The following is an 18,687-nucleotide window of genomic DNA, read 5'->3' on the forward strand; positions in this document are numbered from 1 at the left end:
CAAGTTAAAATGGCTCCTTTATGTATCATTTTTTTGTCTTTTGTCTGTGGGTTTTGCGAGGGAGGCTCCAAAAGTCACCATGTAAAGGAGTCTTGCCTTAAGAAGATTGGCAGCGTTCCTGTGCTGCTCGTGCCCAAGCGCTAAGTGGTTAATTTAAAGCTGTGCGCCCCAATAAAGCTCCCCGCGAGCATCCGGGGGAGGGTTCGGGGAGGTCGTAGCAGAGTGCATGGATTTAGGGTGCACTTGTCCTCTGCGCACTGCCCCCTGGCCCAATTAAGAATAGGGTAGCGTTCTTAATTTTGAGAACACTCCCTGTACTGGTCCGCACTCTTTGTCACTCCACAAAGCTGAGGGACGTCTCCCTGCCTGCCAAGTGTGAACTTGGCGCTGTGCACCCCAAGGAAAGCCACTGCTGAGCACCATAGGGCCGAGAAGTTAGTTCTTCATAGAGACACTCGACAGAGCAGAAACAACTTTCCCTCCACTATTGCCACGGCAAAGCATCAAACACCAGATTTGTAATCTGGTGTTTACTCTGCCAGCTCTCAGCAGGAGACATACCAAACATTGCACGTGTGCTATAGGCAGCAATCAGCTGAGATGAGTTCTATGGACTGGCTCTAAGTGATGTGAAAGGTAGCGGTGTAGAACCGAATTCCAAAAAGGCTGTTCAAACTGTAGATGGCTGTGGGATCCATATATGACGTTGCTTTGGCTAACATATGACATTGTACCATTTACATTTTCATAATGTTTGGGTTACCTACATGTGTTGTTACAATAGCTCCTATTTTTCTTTATTATTTAAAAAAAAAAGGATAGTGCAATGTTTTTAAATGAAGTCATTTAATTTTGTTTCATGATCTAAAACTAGGAACAATTGTTATTAATTGCTCCCTATTTTGTAACTACATTTCTTATAGTTGGTAATTATCTTTTTTTGATTTATTTTGATTACTGTCTATGAACCGATACATAAAACACATACATTTAGACACACATACAAGAAGTTAAGACTAAAATAATTAAGAGTTCAATTTGACAAAGTGCATACGATCAAACAGCAATAACAATGTAGTAACCAAAAAGCAATTTCTACACATTAACTAATTGTATAGGGTTATAATGTCAATATAGTCAGTAAGCAGTGTGCGTGTGGGGGGGGGGGCTGTGGCTCTGTGTGTGGGTGGCGCTGTGTGTGTGTGTGGCTCTGTGTGTGTGTGTATGTGTGGCTCTGTGTGGATAGCTTTTTTTGTAGGAGGCTCTATGTGTGGGTGGATCTGTCTGTGTGAGGGTGGCTCTGTGTAGGTGGCTCTATGTGAATGACTGTGTGGGTGGCTCTGTATGTGTGTGTTGGTGGCTTTGTGTGTGAGGCTCTGTGTGGGTGTAAATGCAATAGGTCATGCATTTGCCAGCGATTAAGCTACTGGCATTGTAAATGACGATGCCATTTATTTAACGATTAAGCTATTGGCAATGATATATATATATATATATATATATATATATATATATCTCATGAGCAATGCCAATAGCTCTACCTTTAATAATGCTGAGACCATTGCATTGTAAATGCTTGTTGTGTTTTCTAGTTATGATAGAGGTGAGTCATTCCCTGCTGGTCTTAAAACCTCCTCAGGCCCTCCCATTGTGTGTGTTGATCACCAATCATGGCTACCATATTACTAGGTAGCAGAAGGGTCAGCAATCAGACTCACATACCACCAACAGCCAACCTGGGTCAACAATCATGGCTAAATCCAAATCTAAATCTGATATTTGTGAAGCGCAAACTACTCACCCCTAAGGGTTTCAAGGCGCTGGGGGCAGTCAGGGAGATTAAGTGAGCCATTGCCCAGAGTAAGAATAGTCCTGGCAGTCGCCCCAATATTAATAATGCCTCTGGTAATTTGTTAAATTGGATAGACTCAACAGTGAAACAGCTGGCGCCTGAAAAACATGTGGCTATCCACTGTCAGCAACCCCCTCCTCCATGGTATACCCCAGAACTAAAATGCCTAAAGCAAAAATGTCATCTAGCAGAACAAATATGGAGAAAGGAGCACAATCAAGTCGCTAAAGGCCATTATGCTAGGACCTGTAAGGAGGATTACACCCTGATAAAAAATTCCACTATTCCTCTCTGCTAAAATAAAATCGGAACTATTTAAAACGATCAATTCTCACATTTTAAACAGGAGCCCCCCCTTACAGACTGGACTAGGCTAGCTGTAATAGTATGCAGACTTCTTTCTTAACAAAATACAGTATATTTATGACGGAATTGCGAGGACCTCTTTGGTAATGGACAAGGGAGGTTCTGACCTTGCCATGAATCTGTTTCGGATGGCCAATCCGGACAACACAGTTTCAGTGAGTGTATGCCATCAGGAACGTTTGTACAACAATCCCCGATATTGGAGGAGGAGGTTGGGCATCTTATAAGGACCACAAATTCGTGTTCTCCAAATGATCCATGCCCCCGTCCATTTGCCATCGGGTACCTAATATATTGGGTTTCCACCTTACAAAACTCTTGAACCAGATCTGAGAATCAGGAACTTTTCCAATAGCTTGGAAGGTAGCATTGGTTTTACCCATAGTACAAAAACGTAATCTGATCCAACCAATATTAAGAATTGCCGACTGATTTCTCGATTGCCTTTACCGGCTGTAATCCTTGAAAAGGCACTGAATAAAGAGCTCACTATTTTCTGGGGAACAAATGAAATCCTTAAACAGGTCCAACTTGGCTTCAGAGCTCAGGGCTCCACGGAACCTGCCTTAGTGGAAGCCTCTGAAGAAATTTGCAGGGTCGTCAACAAGGGGGTTGAGGGGGAAGGGGCGCAGAGCTAATCCTTCTCAACCTCTGCGCCGCTTTTGATAGGTTAACCATGATGTCCTTATCAGGCGGCCAAGGGTGTTTCGGGATGAATGGCGTAGCTCGGACCCTCATTCCTGAAAGATAGGGTTCGGAGAGTGGAAGTAAATTAATTCAAATCTGAATCATTCTCCCTGTCGTGCTGGGTTCCATGGGGATCATCTCTATCGCTGACTATGTTTAACATCTACATATCGCCTCTGCTAAACTGTATACAGGCCTGTGGTCAGTCGGCGGTCTATTACGCTGACGACACCCAAATGATCGTCGTCATTCCAGAAGAAGAGGGTGCTACAGCCTCAAAGCTTAGAAACTGCTTAACCCAAGTCTCAACCTGGATGCTAATATATGTATTTTGGGGTGGGCAATGTTACACATGCATCTTATTGCTCTAGTTTTAGTAATTTGATGGACATAAATTCGTGGAGTGGGTGTCGCGTTCTTATCTAGGACCCTGATCGATACTGTGACCTTATGCCCCTATACGGCTATAAATCCATTTGTTCCCTATATTGGCATAACCGATCAAATGCAATATTCAGAAACTCGTCTCTGGCCTCACACGAACAGAGCCACATTTCAGAATCGCTTTCTCTGCAACTTCCTTTGCAGCTCATTAGTGCAATCACATAGCAGAAGTTACAATCTAAGATTCCTAGATTAACACTCAGAGTTCTTCAACAAGATAAAAACTCAGCAACCTGGGAAAGCCCCGCTTGCTATGTTTTGATTAGTAATAGAACTCTAATGAGCACTGATAGACGATCACTTTCTAGTGCCATCTTTATTGACGTCTTATGTCCAAAAACTTACGTCAAACAAGGCACCTTTCAGGTATAAATATTACCAACGTTGCCTTAAGCAAATGCTGATGATACCATCGCTGCTGCGGTTATGCTGAAGCTATCGCTTTCAAGCTAATGCTGACACTATCGCTACTGCTATCGCTGCTAACGAGCGAACGATGGTGTGGTGAACACAGGAGCTGAACAGCCGTCCCCTGCAAGAGCCCAGCAGATGCAAGCTGCCCGCGGACGCTGCCCCTCCTCCTCTTCCTCGGCGCGCTGAGAGAGACGCGGTCTTTTCTCCTGCTAAGAAATCCAGCTCCGGCGTTTCCAGCCTACTCTTGCGAGTGACTGGGATATCGAGTTCCCTGAAGGAGATACCAGAGCTCCAGCATTCTATTCCAGAGGTATGGTGTTGACTAAACCCTTAGAGAGAATTCTTGAAGCAAACCTTGGCAAAACCAACTTAACTTAAAGCTACTTACTTACTCCCCTCCCAAGTATTAGGCTTAGGTCAGGTACACTGGGGTAGGCGTAGTTAGAAGCACCAGTTGAGTATTTTAGCCTAATGTATATATGAATGTATATATGTTTTATTCATTTTAAACCATTATATGGCTAAGAAACCATATCAATGCTTTTACAGTATTATTTCGCAATACTCATCTTACTGTACGTACTTTTTATAATAACAAGTCTTGCAATTGTGGCAATTCATTTCTCTTGTACGAGAAGAAAGACTGTTCAATAAATGTTACCTTTTATTGAAAACCCCCCTCTCTCTATTCTCTACATATTGTGAAAGTAATCTGCACAACAACTGACTGAGTAAAATAACTATCTATTGTTTCACACGACTCTAGAGATTGACTCTTATCTGAGGAGCAAAGTTGTCATGTTGCACGGTTGTTGGAAAACTGAATCCCTTCTTGTCTGTGCCAGGGAAGCGGATCACTTCCTATTCAGTCAAGAAAGTTTCCAGTGACCTCTGAGCTAGTTGGTATCAAACCCAATTAAGTTTAGCATAGTCAGTGGAGGCCTGGAAGATCCGCACTTCTACGTCGATACTACTGTTTATGTTATTCCAATGCGCAGGGCCTATTGGGAAAATAGGAACTACACTACAATCTCTGCATGTTGTGCAGACGGGCCCTCCAATCTCGATTTGTCTTCTTGGATCGAAAGGATGCGCAGGCTGTAAAGCTGGACTTGTGTTCCGGCAATAAGCACAGGTTACAGACCTTGTGATGGTCACTGGGTGGAAATTTTGCTCCACACTCTGGCATCTTTTGAATGGCGTCCTTTCCATGAGTTGTAAGCCTCACGGCGTGGATAGGCCCAACGGCCCTCGTCGATGACCGGGATCGAGCTGGTGATGTCGAGTCGTTGTTCTTCGATATCGAAAGTTGTTTATTAAAGTTTGAGTAATTGTTTACGCGTAGAAACTACTATTAAAGTGGATTTCGAACTGGAGCGGAAAAGTTGCATCCGAACCCAGTGGTGGAAAAAACAATCTAAAGATGGAGTCGATGCCCATGCGCACTATTTTCCAAGGGACGTGTCACCTCTCGTGACTACAAATACTTCTTCCAAGAAGACCAACATGCAATCATCCGAGCCCAACACCAGGTGGCGATCTAATACTCTGTGTGAGATCTGCAGCTCATATGCCTCGAACATCACCTTACGTGCATCCACCTATCGAAAGTGGAACAAACTCAATTTGGAACACTTAGAAACACAACTAACATCCAGTACAGATCTAGACACAAATTTTGTTCAAAAACTATACGAGTGGCTACAGAAAGCTTTAGATATCCTAATAACAAAAGTAAGCAAGCAACTTGGAGAAAGAGATAAGAGAGATAAAACAACAAATTAGAAAGCTGCAACGTGCCTGGCTCAAAACAAACACCAATCGAGACAAACTTCGCCTACAGAAACGTAAAAGTCAACTATAAAAAAAAAAGCTAAAAGGTACTATTCATACAAAATTCAAAATGCGATACGCGCAAATAAAGAAAATTCTATAAAATTCGATAAATTTCAGAAACCACATTTTCTAGAATGAGCTCATACCGTTACTCAAGAGTACACAGACAAACTGGCAAATCATTACACAGCCAAAGCATACATGTTGGACTCATTTAAAACAAAGACAAAGCAACAGCACTGACCCTTTTACAAAATAATCCAAGAATACGCTAGCCCAGCCTCTCCGTTCCTTCCAAAACATTTCACACAATGATTTTATGGACCTGGTCAAAGCAAGCAGGTGTGCTGGCAACCCTTCAGAACAGTGTCTAATGCAAATCTTCTAGACAATACTTCTAACAAACTCTGCTGCCACACCAGTAAGAAGAATCCTAAACAATTCCTCAACTACTGGAATATTACCAGAACTCAAAACGTACTCAGGGCTCGACAAATCCACTCGCCCGCTCGCATTTGCGAGGGAGAATTGATGAGGGCGAGCTATTTTTAGCTCCTACTCGCCCATTCTGGCGAGTAGGAAGACAAACTAACTTATGTCCTCTGCCTTTGAAAACCGAGCAAAAGTGACAAGATAAGATTTAAAGGCATTTTTATTGCTCACAAAGGGAATGAGCAATAAAGATGCCTTTGAATCATGGTAACTTGTCACTTTTGCTCCGTTTTCAGAGACGGAGGTCAAGTAGGTTGCAGATGGGTCGAGGGGATTTTCCAAGGTACTAGACCAGCAGGACTAGTACCATTTTTCTGATTTTTCGAACCCTGGTACTACGTACTGAAGACAACAAACTTGGATGTACTGAACCTTAACAACCATAGACCAATTAGAAATGGACCTTTTTCCTGGGCAAACTGATGGAAATAAAAGTATTCGCCCAGATGTCACAATTAATTGAAGATAATGTCATACATTCTGACCAAACAAGATACCGTCCAGGGAGAGGCACAGATTCTGCCCTCATGGCCATCTAGTATGACCTGAAGAACACAGCTGACCGCAACGTGGTTGCTGCGCTACCTCTTGGACCTCTCGGCTGCCTTTGACACAGTGGACCATGTCACTCTGAAACAAAGACACTTTGAAGCCGACAGAGGGGGACTGCTCTAGACTGGATCACATTTTACCTTGGCCACAGAACGAACGTCATCCATACCCCCCTTTATCGTCCAAACCGTAATTCATGAAAGCAGAGGTTCCTCAAGGCTATCCTCTCGCCCATGCCTTTCAACATCTACATGAAGTAATTACCAACACTGATCAAACTCACCTCACGTCCTACAACTGTGCAGATGACACGCAAATACTCCAACTGGAATGCCCCAAAGACATTGAAAATTTGCCAATTTTCAGTTGTCACGGTTCCATATCATCTATTGATCCACAGCTCTATGTCAAATTGAAGGCTTCAAAAACAGAAATACTCATATGTGGCAATTGGAAAAAATTATGACCCACTCAACACCTGGCTAATCTGGAAACATCAAAGTATTGAAGGCAGTAAGAAACCTCGGAATGACCATTTACTCTAAGCTATCAATGAATGCCCAAGTTGACAGACTAGCAAGATCAAGCTTTGTTACTATAAAAACATCTCCCCCTGCCTTTAAAGTCCTGCATTGGTTACCGGTTGCCATAGATCTACTTTCAAGCTGCTTTGTATCACCCACAGATGGAATAGGACCGCTCTTCATCAGGAATAAAATCACAAAAAATATTTCAACAAAGGAACCTACGCTCTATATTGGCATCTCGCCTTAAAATCCCACCGTACAGGAAAAAAACATGGGTGGCACATCCTTCTCTGTTCAAGCATCCAAACCATGGAACTCCTTACCCCCAACATAAGATCCATAGACAACCACCTTATGTTCAGAAAACTACTAAAAAATTTGGCTCTCCCCACATAAGCACCAAACAGAAACAGAAATCTATAGAATAGCCCTCTGTATATCAGCATTTAATTGGACTATAGCTATGTACCTATATATGTGTATTGCTTTGTATAAATATGTACCTCATCCTATACCTCTCTCAATATATCTTCTACCTCAACTCCGACTCATCTCCAACCCCTTTCCACTACTCTTTCCAATGCACTACCCTATTCCTGACCCAATACCTCTATCAATATATACTCTACATCCCCTCTCATTCATCTCAAACCCCATATCACGTATTACCCCCCAAATTAACCCCTTCTTTCTAGACTCATCCCTACGCTACCCCTCCTTGCAACACTGGACACCTTTTTTTACTATACAGATCCCCCCCAAACAAGCCTTTCAAAACTCTTCCCTGACTCCAACACTCCACATCCTGTTTTACTCATCCCAAGCATCCCACTACTGCTATGACGTCCCCCCCCCAAAAATCTCTAAATCCTTCACTCTTCTATCCCTCAACTACACTTTTCAATCAAAATAACAGACTAACAAAATGTCATTTTACTCTACTAATTCACCACTAATCCTTTATGGGATCCGGAGTAGCGCACTTCAACGAAAAAGCGCCACAACACCCCATGAGGGGGTAACAAGAGCTATATAAATGCAAACCTTTTTCCCTCTTCTATCCCTCCGCTATTCTTCTGACTCCAATTAACTGACTAACCTATCCTGCCTCCTGATCCTCCTCGACATTTGACACCGTTAATCATGACAACCTGCTATCCATCTTGCAAAATAGAATTGGTTTTTCCTGATCAGGTGTTACTAAGGTTCTCATCCTTCCTTCAGCACAGAAATCAAAGAGTCAAGGCAAGCCACTCTCTCTCCCAGCCCTCTCCCGTACTCATGGGGGTCCCCAAGGATCCGCTCTATCTCCTATCCTCTTCAATCTTTTCTTGGAACCTCTTCTCATTCTCTAAATTCAATGAACATTCTCTTCCACATGTATGCGAACGACACGCAATTATATCTGAAAATCTCATCCTCTGAAAACATCTCTCAACACTACCCTATTGTTTATTCAAAACTGGTTACCGGAGAATCATCTATTGCTCAACACCTCAAACGGAATTCCTGCTCATCAACCCCCCCCCCCCACAGAATCTCCTCCCCAAGCTAGACCTCTGGTTGAGCCACCTCACTGCTTTCAACTGTAGGCCTCTCATGGTAGACGCAGCCAAGTCTCTCAGTATCACTATGGACAAGCACATGAAAGGTCACATCAGCAATGTATGCAAAGGAGCCATCCACTTGTTGAGATCTCTAAGAAATATCAAACCTTTCCTTCCTCCAAATGACTTCAAGCAACTGGTTCAAGCGCTTGTCTTGCAGAGGTTAGACTACGGCAGTGCTACCCTCTGTGGCCTTCCCGAAAACGCTCTGGCTCCACTAAAACTGCCCCTAACTCAGCTGCTAGACTGGTTACGGATACCAAGCGAAAAGATCATTTATCCCCAGTCCTAAAATACCTCAATTGGCTACCCTTCGAAGTACGAATTCAATTAAAGATTGCTGTTCTCACACACAAAGCCCTTCACCTTAATACTCCTACGTACCTTGCAAAAAAACCTTAAATTATCCTGTGGCGTAAGAGCTTCAAAAAGTGCCTCTTCCCTCCTCCTGAAACCACGTATCCTTAAGAAAAAGAAGTTGCCACAAGCTTTCTCCGGTGCTGCCCCTAAGATTTGGAACTCTCTCCCACCGGAAGTTCGCAGAATCTCCTCATTGACAGCGTTCAAAGTGGAAGCCAAAAGATTCATAATGAACAAATTCATACCCTAATAGGGTTAGACTCACAGTCAGTGACCTTAACGATCACTATTCTGTTACTATGTCCAACATTCTGAATGATCTGGCCCCACTGAAACTAAAAAGAACTCAAATTAAAGATAGAAACCCCTGGTTCACTGGATCCCTCAACATTGAGAGGAGATCCCTCCGACAAGCCAAAAGAATCTGGAGACAGCACCCCTCTGCAGCTCACTTAAAACTTCTCCGCTAGGCCAGAAATAAAATACATACAACAAGAACATCCTCAAATCAAAAAAAAAATTCTTCAGAGCGGAACCGGGGAACAGGCCGAGCAAACTCTTCGAACTGGTCAAACACCAATCCAACAAATTGGCTAAAACATCAAAAGAAAACCCCAAGTCTCTAATTTCATCCGATGAATTCTCCTCGTTTTTTGCGGACAAAATTAAAACCTTAGGTAACAAACTTAGTTCCGCCCCATTCCCTCTACCCCCCCTGACCTGTCTCCTCCACCCACGCCGCTCCAACAGGCTTCACTCAAGAACCAAGCACACTGGACCAACTTCACACTCTACGACGAAGACTCAGTCTCCAAAATCCTATCTACCTTAAAGCCGAACAACCACTTCGACACGCTCCCCTCTAAATGCCTAGCTACAGTCACCTAATCCAATATTCCTTGCTGGACTATGATAATTATTGCCTCCCTCCGGCAGGGATCAATTTCTGACTCCCTGAAAGTGGGCCAAGTCCTCCCCATTCTGAAAAAGTCGTCTCTGGATCCAGCCTCACCTGACAATTTCAGACCTATTTCCAACATCCCTTTCTTAGCCAAAGTGCTGGAGAAATGTGTGCAACTGCAGCTTAGTCGTCACATCAACAACTTCCACCTACTCTACTTCCAATCTGGATTCAGGTCGGGACACAGCACCACCATGCTTCACATCGTCAATGATGCCCTCCAAGCCCTTGACCAAGGCAAAACCTATCTTCTAATCCTACTAGACCTATCCTCTGCCTTCAACACGGTCAACCATGGGAAACTTCTCAAACGTCTAAAACCTAGGATGGGACTAGATGGTACAGTCCTTAAATGGTTTAGCTCCTTCCTCCAAAACCGATCTCGGGATTCCTAGTTAACTGCATCCTGTCCGCTCCCTCTTCGGTCACAGTAAGAGTCCCTCAAGGCTCCACGCTGTCACCCACCCTCTTCAACCTTTATCTAGAACCACTTGCCGAAGTCCTCCACACCGCAAATATCTCCTACCATATGTACGCTGAAGCAACTCAGATCTACATCAAAATCTCATCTCTCGAAGAAGTTCTCTCACTGAATGAGGCCCCGAAGCAGACCGTCCAATGGCTCGCAAAGAAAACTAAATTTCTTCTCATTTCCCCCTCCTAAAACCGACCCCGACATTCAGACTTGGATTAAGACCATCACAGCCTTAAACTGTCCACCGACCAATGTGAACTCTGCCAAATCGTTGGGAATAACCTTGGACTGCAACTTGAACATGCAAGACCACATCAGCTCGATGGCCAAATCTGCCAGATTCCACCCGAGCTATCTATGGAAACTGAAACCCTTCCTGGACGCTCCGGATCTAAAAATGGCAGACCAAGCACTAGTAATTTCTAGACTGGAATATGGCTGCTCCACCCTCTCTGGCTTACCCAAGATCCCTCTAGCACCATTAAAAGCCAGCCTCAATGCGGCTGCCACACTACTCAGCGGCAAAATTTGATCACATTTCCCCACACCTGAAAATGCTGAACTGGCTTCCTCTGGAGGCCAGAATACAGCTTAAACTGGCATGAATCACGCACAAGGCCTTATACTCGAACTTCCCTGCATATCGGTCACAGAAATTTGTGTTATCTGGAGGAATCAGAATCTTACGGTCTGCTAGAGACCTCCAACTCCAGCCTGCACACTTTCAGGAAAAAAAAAAAACTTCTAAGCAGGCGTTCACTGGGGCTGCGCCAAGAATATGGAACTCCCTCCCATCTGCCATCAGAAGAATCCCCTCTGTTGCATGTTTCAACAAGCATTTACAATGCAATGGTTTCGGCTTTGGAAAAATTAGAGCTATTGGCATTTTAAATGACAACATTTGTATTTATGTATTTATGTGTTGGTTTTGAAAACAGATAAATAAATGGCATTGTCATTTACAATGCCAATAGCTTAATCTCTCGCAAAAGCAACACACACACACACACCCACAGAGAGGCCCCCCACACAGAGCCCCCCCACACACACCCACACAGAGGCCACCCCCCCCACACAGACTGCGAGTCCCACCCACACATGCATGGGAAAAGTCTGCATTGAGGGAAGGTGGCTCAGCATTTAATCCTTCCATTGATGATAAAACATGTGCCAGTGAGCTAGCTAGTACCACCGATCTCCTGACTCCACCTCTCAGTTCGAACTGATTCCTGACTGCCACAAGCATTCATTGCCAGACTGTCCAGAGAAAGCCCAGAACTGACCCCAAACGGGACGAACAACAGACGCACCAACTGGGGGTCAGACAGTGAGAGATGCCGGACTGCCGGTCTGTGGGCAGCATGGGGTTAAGTTACTGCCCTCCCCGCCGATGCGGGTACTAATTCCCTGGCAGCTGGAGAGTTAGGGGTGTCATGGCCTGGTCCTGTCTGAGCTGTTAAGAAGACCCGGAGGGAGGCGACCCCTGACCCCTAATGACATGTATGCACATATTCATCTCACCTGATAGTGTTACCGCACAAAGAGGCTCTTTCCCACGATGCGCAGACGCACTAGTTCTAATTTAGAGAAAAGTGCCCGCGAGGTGCGCCTACAGGAGAAAAACACGCCACTGATCGGCCACGGCAGGCTGACAGCAGCCCCCTGCGGCCTCCTAAAGGAATAAGATGGGTTTTACAAAACCCGAGACTCTAAGGGCCCAGAACTACTCGAAATTATTCACGATTTCCAGTCCTGCTCCTGGAACACACACGAATGCCTGTGTGTCTACATGCAAAAGGCATCCTTTATGAGCAACCGAGCTTGCAAAAATGCGTTACTATAGTGCAATTAACTTTTTTACTTACATTTCTACAGGAAATTACTTTCCCACTAGTTCTGGGGATAATCATTGCTTAGTCCTACCTTGGAACATGAATTGTTCAGTCTTGCCCTGAACCCGAAACTACTTGTTTTTGACCGTAGAGGTACTCACGCAAAACTATCTGTGAATAAAAACGTGTGGCAATGTCACAGCACCGTTTATAAATCTGTGTTTTACACTTGTGAAAAGCTTACTTGTCTGTCCGCTAAGGATACAGATACTGCTACAGGAATTATGCCCTCAAAATAACGTGAAGTAACTCAACTCTGACCTCACTCCTTTGGTTCAATCAGGATTAATAAAGCACGGCTAAAAACCAGATAGGGTATCTGGGCGCTACGTCCGGGGTGTTGTAACTTCATGTCGTGCGCGCGGACTCAGAAATCCCGGCTTTAAAGTGCTGTCCGTTCGTATGACGTGTATGGAAGACTCATGCCCCTGGTCGCCGTCAGGTGTCTGTTTACATGAACAGGACAGCTGCCTCGTCCCGCTACATGTTGTCGTGTGTACCCCTTCCCTCTGGGTTGCCCACTTTCGGCCTCTCTGGGCGGGCGCTGGGTCCCTCTGCCAGTAAAACAGAAGGCTTTTGCAAAGGGGGCTTAAGCAGAGAAATGAATGGCATGGGGGCGGGTGAGAAAGGGCTGTCGGTGAGATCAGTGCTGGGTGCTCTGCTACGGCAGCATGACCGAGTGCGCAGGCCTCGTCCGAGGGGTGCCTGGGGGGCATAAAACGGGGTAGCACGCGTGGGCCTCCCGGGCCTGGCCTGACATCCTGAGATTTCAAAGCATCGAGTGTGAAGCTCACTACACCCCAGTAGGACACTATGGTCGTCTATCCAAGCCCAGGAAGTTTATAGTCTAAGAGCCTCACCAGGGGAAGGCAAGCACGGGCCTCAAAGCAACGCGTCTGGCTGCTGCGGCAATGCTACTTCTGAAAGGCCCGAAGGGCCGGGGCAGTCACGCGCCTTTGCATAGCAGGGGAAGAGTCCTTTTCAACGACAGCCCTCGAGACCTTAAAAAGAAAAGAAATGTGGCCGTACACGTAGGTGCCGACGGAGGACTAATGATACCGCGCCAGGCAAAGACGGAAAACAGACACGACAACGAGCCACGCAAAGACGGAAAACAAAGACAACAAAAAAAAAGACGGAAAGAAGCCACGGAGAAACGCGTAGAGCAACGAGAAGTCGACGGACCCCGGCGCCATCTTGGGCAGGATGACAAACACACGCCTTGCAGGAATAAAAAAAAAGCAACCGCCCAAATGACGGCAACAAAGGTGCTGGATGAGAAAAAAATCTCAGGAACGCCCACGAGTCGCCTCGCAGAATGACGGACGCCTCTCTCTTCCAATGGCCAGCCTCCATTTATGGAGCTAGCCAATGGAACAGAGAGGCGGGAATAAGCCACATACTGGTAAACAAAAAAGTTTTCGCCTGCGCGAAACTGCTTGCGCAGCTGTTCGCCTGGCGAAACCTAAAAAGGAGCCAAAATCCTTCCTCATGAGTAAATTTCTCATCTAAACTGTCCCATAACCCCAACAGAGACTATTGACTCCTTTCGTCGACCTTTCGCCCCACCGTGAAACCCAGGGCCTACCTTCAGCAAATATGTCAACCATACTTTGTATCCGTCCTCCCACCTGTTGTCCTCTGCTATTGTAATGTTAACTGTACCTTGTGTTCCTTGCATCCCCTTGTACTCCTGTGATTCCCTGCCTATTGTACAACTCCTTGACTATGGAAAGCGCTCTGATACCCTTACGTGTCAAGTTCGCGCTCTATAGAACACAAAAATAAATAAAGTATTACACTCCTAGTTGTATTTTGCACTGTTTTTTTTTCTTTCTCTCCCTTACTCTTATGGATATTGTAACAGATATTGCTTTTGTCCTTCTTACCAGCATATTGTAAAGCGCTCCGTTATCCCTCGGGATCTTGTTCGCGCTATAAAAAAACTTTAGAAATAAATAAATAAAATCCACCACTCAAATTACTTTCATATTTTACTATACTAATTCAACACTAATCTTTCGTGGGTTCCGGAGTAGCATGCTACTCGCCAAAAAAGGGCTTTGACGCCTCGTCAGGGGTAGTAAGCGCTATATAAATGCAATTACAATAATAAGGTTTTTAAAAATACAGATAGTTAGTTCTGCTTAACAAATGTACATATTACTGAGAGTTACATTCTATGTTCTTAACGTATAGAAGTGACTGCATAAATAAGTAAATCTTTTATCTTAACTACAATTGCTTCACTATTGAATTACAATAAATAAATACTCATTTTTAAGTACAACACTTGAAAGCCAGAATTTCTTTATATATATGCATGCACACACACACCTTCCATGTACTTATGTATCTATATATTACTTTTCTTCTAATTTAGCATACCCAATGCACAACCCTATTTATAACCCTATACCGCTCTCAATATATCCTCTACCTCAACTCTGATTTCTCTGAAACCTCCTTCTAGCACTCTCTCCAATGCACTACCCTATTTCTCACCATATACTCTCATCCATCCCAAACCCCATACCACTATCTTGATCCCCAAAATACCCCTTACTAGACTCTTCCTGCCTTTACACCTTCTTGCATCATCATCTCATACCTCTTACTATTCAGATCTCCCAAGCAAGCCTTTCTAAACCCTAAGCTCGCACTCATCCCCCTCCACTTCCCTTTTACTCATCCCAAACCCCCTCCTACTGGTATGAACAAAAAAAACCAAAAGATTCTAGACCCTTCCCTCTTCTATCCCTCCACTGTTTCTTTCCAGTACCAAAAACAGAACATGTCTACCACTCAAGTTAATTTCATATGTTCCTATACTAACTCCCACCCACCTCCCAGTCTCACCCCAAACTCCCTTCTACGGCTATAAACTCCACACAAAAAAAGAAAATTCTGGACCTTTCCCTCTTCCTTCTCAATCCAAATAACGGACTAAAATTTCCACCATTCAAATTACTTTAGTATTTCACTTCACTAATTCACAACGAATCCTTTATGGGTTCCGGAGTAGCGTGCTACTTGCCGAAAAAGCACTTTGACTCCTCGTCAGGGTGTAGTAATCACTATATAAATGCAATTACAATACAATCTAGCAAAACAATCATCCTGGCTCCCTCTTGCATTTATCATCTGCATAAATCTATAAACTTCAGGGCTGGCCCCGTTTGAAGAGGGACGTCTTAATATTCAAGGACCTGCAGCCATGGAACAAAAGTAGAGGTCGGTCTTTTCTTGCTTATTCTACCCGAACAACCAAAGAGATCCTCAAGAAGCTGAAAGGGGAGAAATCCAGGGAATAGGTAGAAAAACATTTTACCTATTCTCAGCAGCAGGTTTGAACACAAAAGTCAACCATTTAAAACATGGTAAGACAATATCCTGAAAAACTGGAATTTCAATCAAGGATTCCTTTCACACAATGCGACATAGAAAATCTGAGGGAATGTTGGCATCTGTTGCAGGATCGATTCAACACTTCAGTTGCTAAACAGACCTTCCACTGAGGTGGATGGGCCACAAGACATTTGACAGATTGTGCTTGAATGTGCATTAATTCCCCTTAGTTTAATAGTTTACCAGGACACTTAATCTAACATGAATTATTCACGCATGGGAAAGACAGCCCAATGCCAGACAAATATTTACGCTAATTTAGAATAGGCAAACATTTGGTGTTCAAAACGAAATCAGTATCAATTTATTTTGCACATTACATTAAAAATATCAATACCTTTTCAACGCCTCTCAGAAACTTGTCTGTTCCACTATAGTTTCGCCTGGGCTCCGTAAGTAACTCGCAAAGTCGCTGAATGGTGAAGGGAATACTGTAAAAGCAACCAAAACATGGCAGTAGGTGAGTGGCACAACAGAAAGAGACAAAACCTTTCAGAAGCTACCACTCCTTGGGCAACCCAATCAGAATTTCTATTTCAAAGTACCTCATTTCAGGTTGAGCAGACATTCCTATTAGTGCCTTTGGATATACTGGACCATATTATGTACTGAACCAGAAATTAACAAAAACACTGGGGAACGCCTACAAGAGAGGAATCAATTGTGGGTGAAGCATTGGGAAGTAATATAACAATGGATGCTACTGGAGGAAATCCAGTATCTGGCCACACAATTCAAGCCTTCATTCCCAACTATGTACCTCGCACACACTGTATGGGTGCAAGTTGCTGTAATTTAGAATACAGGCTCCCAGAAATTTGCTGAGATTTAAGTAGCATGCTTTTTGGATGAATAGGCAATGAGGAATGGGTGGGCTTTGAGGGTATGCAGTAGATAACAGGAAACAGACGCTACCAGTCAAAGTAGCAAATGCTGGAGAGTTAAGGGTGGAGTGGAGGTTGGGGGGGATTGGAGGTTAGGTGGTGGGATAAATCAGTTAGGAGAATGGCAAATTGTAGAATGTACGACCAACAATCAGACAGATGGTGGCAATCCAGTAATGGAGATCAGAAAAGCAGACTAACCAGACAAAAACATTCTGCAACCAATTAAATAAGAATGGATTAAAATTGCTTATCATACTCAGAATGGATCCAAGGATCCAGGTCCATGTAGCTACCCTCCCTTTATCACTATAGTATAGAAAATAATACTGCCTACACCAGGGGTCTCCAAACCGGTCCTGGAGGGCCGGATCCATGCCAGATTTTTCAAATTACTACATGTATCTCAATGGCGATATCCAAAAAATATGGCATGGATACGGCCCTCCAGGACCGGTTTGGAGACCCCTGGCCTACACCATATACATATATATATATAAATAATGATTACGCAGGCTACGCAACTATTCGCCGCCTCTCATAACCAACACTCGTTGGAGACTTATTTATGTTTTCCTTCAGATGTATCCTCGCAGCTCTATAGCTGTGGTACTTGCATGACCTATATATATCAAGACATAATGGCAAAAATAACGTACAAAAAGAGTACAAATAAAAATAATTGTACAGAAAAGCTTTCTTGTGGATTTAGTCAGTCAACAAATATATATGTCAGACAAAACAATAACATACCTGATACTACAAACAAAATAGGGGACTTAACCCCTTCCATGCTGATGACAGAACGGTTCCGTCATCAGCTACGGGTGAGCTGTGCTGATGACGGAACCGTGCCGTCATGAGCCCGTTAGAACCTTAGAACCCTCAGCACAGCGCGAAAATTCGCGCCGCGCTGAAGGGGTTAAATACTCAAATACATAACTTGTTGTTACATATATTCCCAGAAGTACTTCTGTTATCAGCAATCAGTTTTCAACATACATCATAGTACTTCTGCAATCAACAAACAGAAGTGTTCTACATATACAGTGCGTATTACATCAGCAGACTAAGTATAGCGTCCAACATAAAATGGATTTTGTCTGGGGATATATGATTTTCCTCCAAGTGACTATGTGGTCGGGGTACGTTATTCCTTACGTAGTCCAAAATCTGGGCGTTCCGATTCATCTCCGGCTTTTCGGAGTTTGGTTTTGGCCTTGTGCAGGTATGTATGCCCTCAGGCCACGTTGTAACTATGCTGACGCGTTTCAACCTTCTAAGTGGGCCTATTAATTTGGTGAAAGTTTTCTTCAGGGCTGGGTGCTTTCAAGGGCACTGTATGTGGTGCATAACATGGGAGAGGGAAATTAATTTGATGCCGTGCATTATAAATAAACGATGTGGCAATATCATGTTGCTTGCCATTGGGGCACAAAACCTAACATACGGTCTCTCACTCTTCTATGAGTGATCTTAGTATGGAAAATACTGCATTGTTGGGTAGGAGTAAGTTTCTCTGCAACCTCCAAGTTGGGGAGAGAGAAGGAGAGTAGAGCATGTAAAATTGCTGGGGTTGACCATGCTAAGCACGCCGGGTGCTGGAATAACAGTCTTAAAAGAAGACTTACTTAAATGAAGGTGGCTTGTGTCCTCCTACATGTAGCTCAATCCTCTATATCTGCTAGAGTGGCGTTGAAATGAAATCTTCTGTGGGATACGAAGGACCCAAATAACACCCAAATAGTGGTGCTTCGTTGTGTACACCAAACTGAAGTGTTAGTGGTGCGGAAACTAGGTGTTTACCTACGATAATTGAAACAGTAGACTGATTTCAGGATGGAGCGTTGCAAATCATAGTCTGGGCTTCCTGTTCTAATAAGTGAAGAATGGAGGGGGGAGGGGGGGAGGGGGTGCACTCTCCTTGGCG

At 44.0% G+C, this 18,687-nt stretch overlaps 1 protein-coding gene across 2 annotated transcripts in view; it reads right to left on the bottom strand.

The window, feature by feature from the left end:
• Positions 1-18,687, bottom strand: part of PPP4R2 (protein phosphatase 4 regulatory subunit 2) — a 110,975-nt gene that overhangs the window by 41,806 nt on the left and 50,482 nt on the right. For both annotated transcript variants that reach the window (XM_086939401.1, XM_086939402.1), the window contains exon 4: positions 16,211-16,304. In XM_086939401.1, coding sequence (XP_086795527.1) covers positions 16,211-16,304 — 94 coding nt within the window. The remainder of the gene's footprint in view (positions 1-16,210; positions 16,305-18,687) is intronic.

This window comes from Lissotriton vulgaris, chromosome 9 (genome assembly GCF_964263255.1).
Source record: "Lissotriton vulgaris chromosome 9, aLisVul1.2, whole genome shotgun sequence".
NCBI lineage: Eukaryota > Metazoa > Chordata > Amphibia > Caudata > Salamandridae > Lissotriton > Lissotriton vulgaris.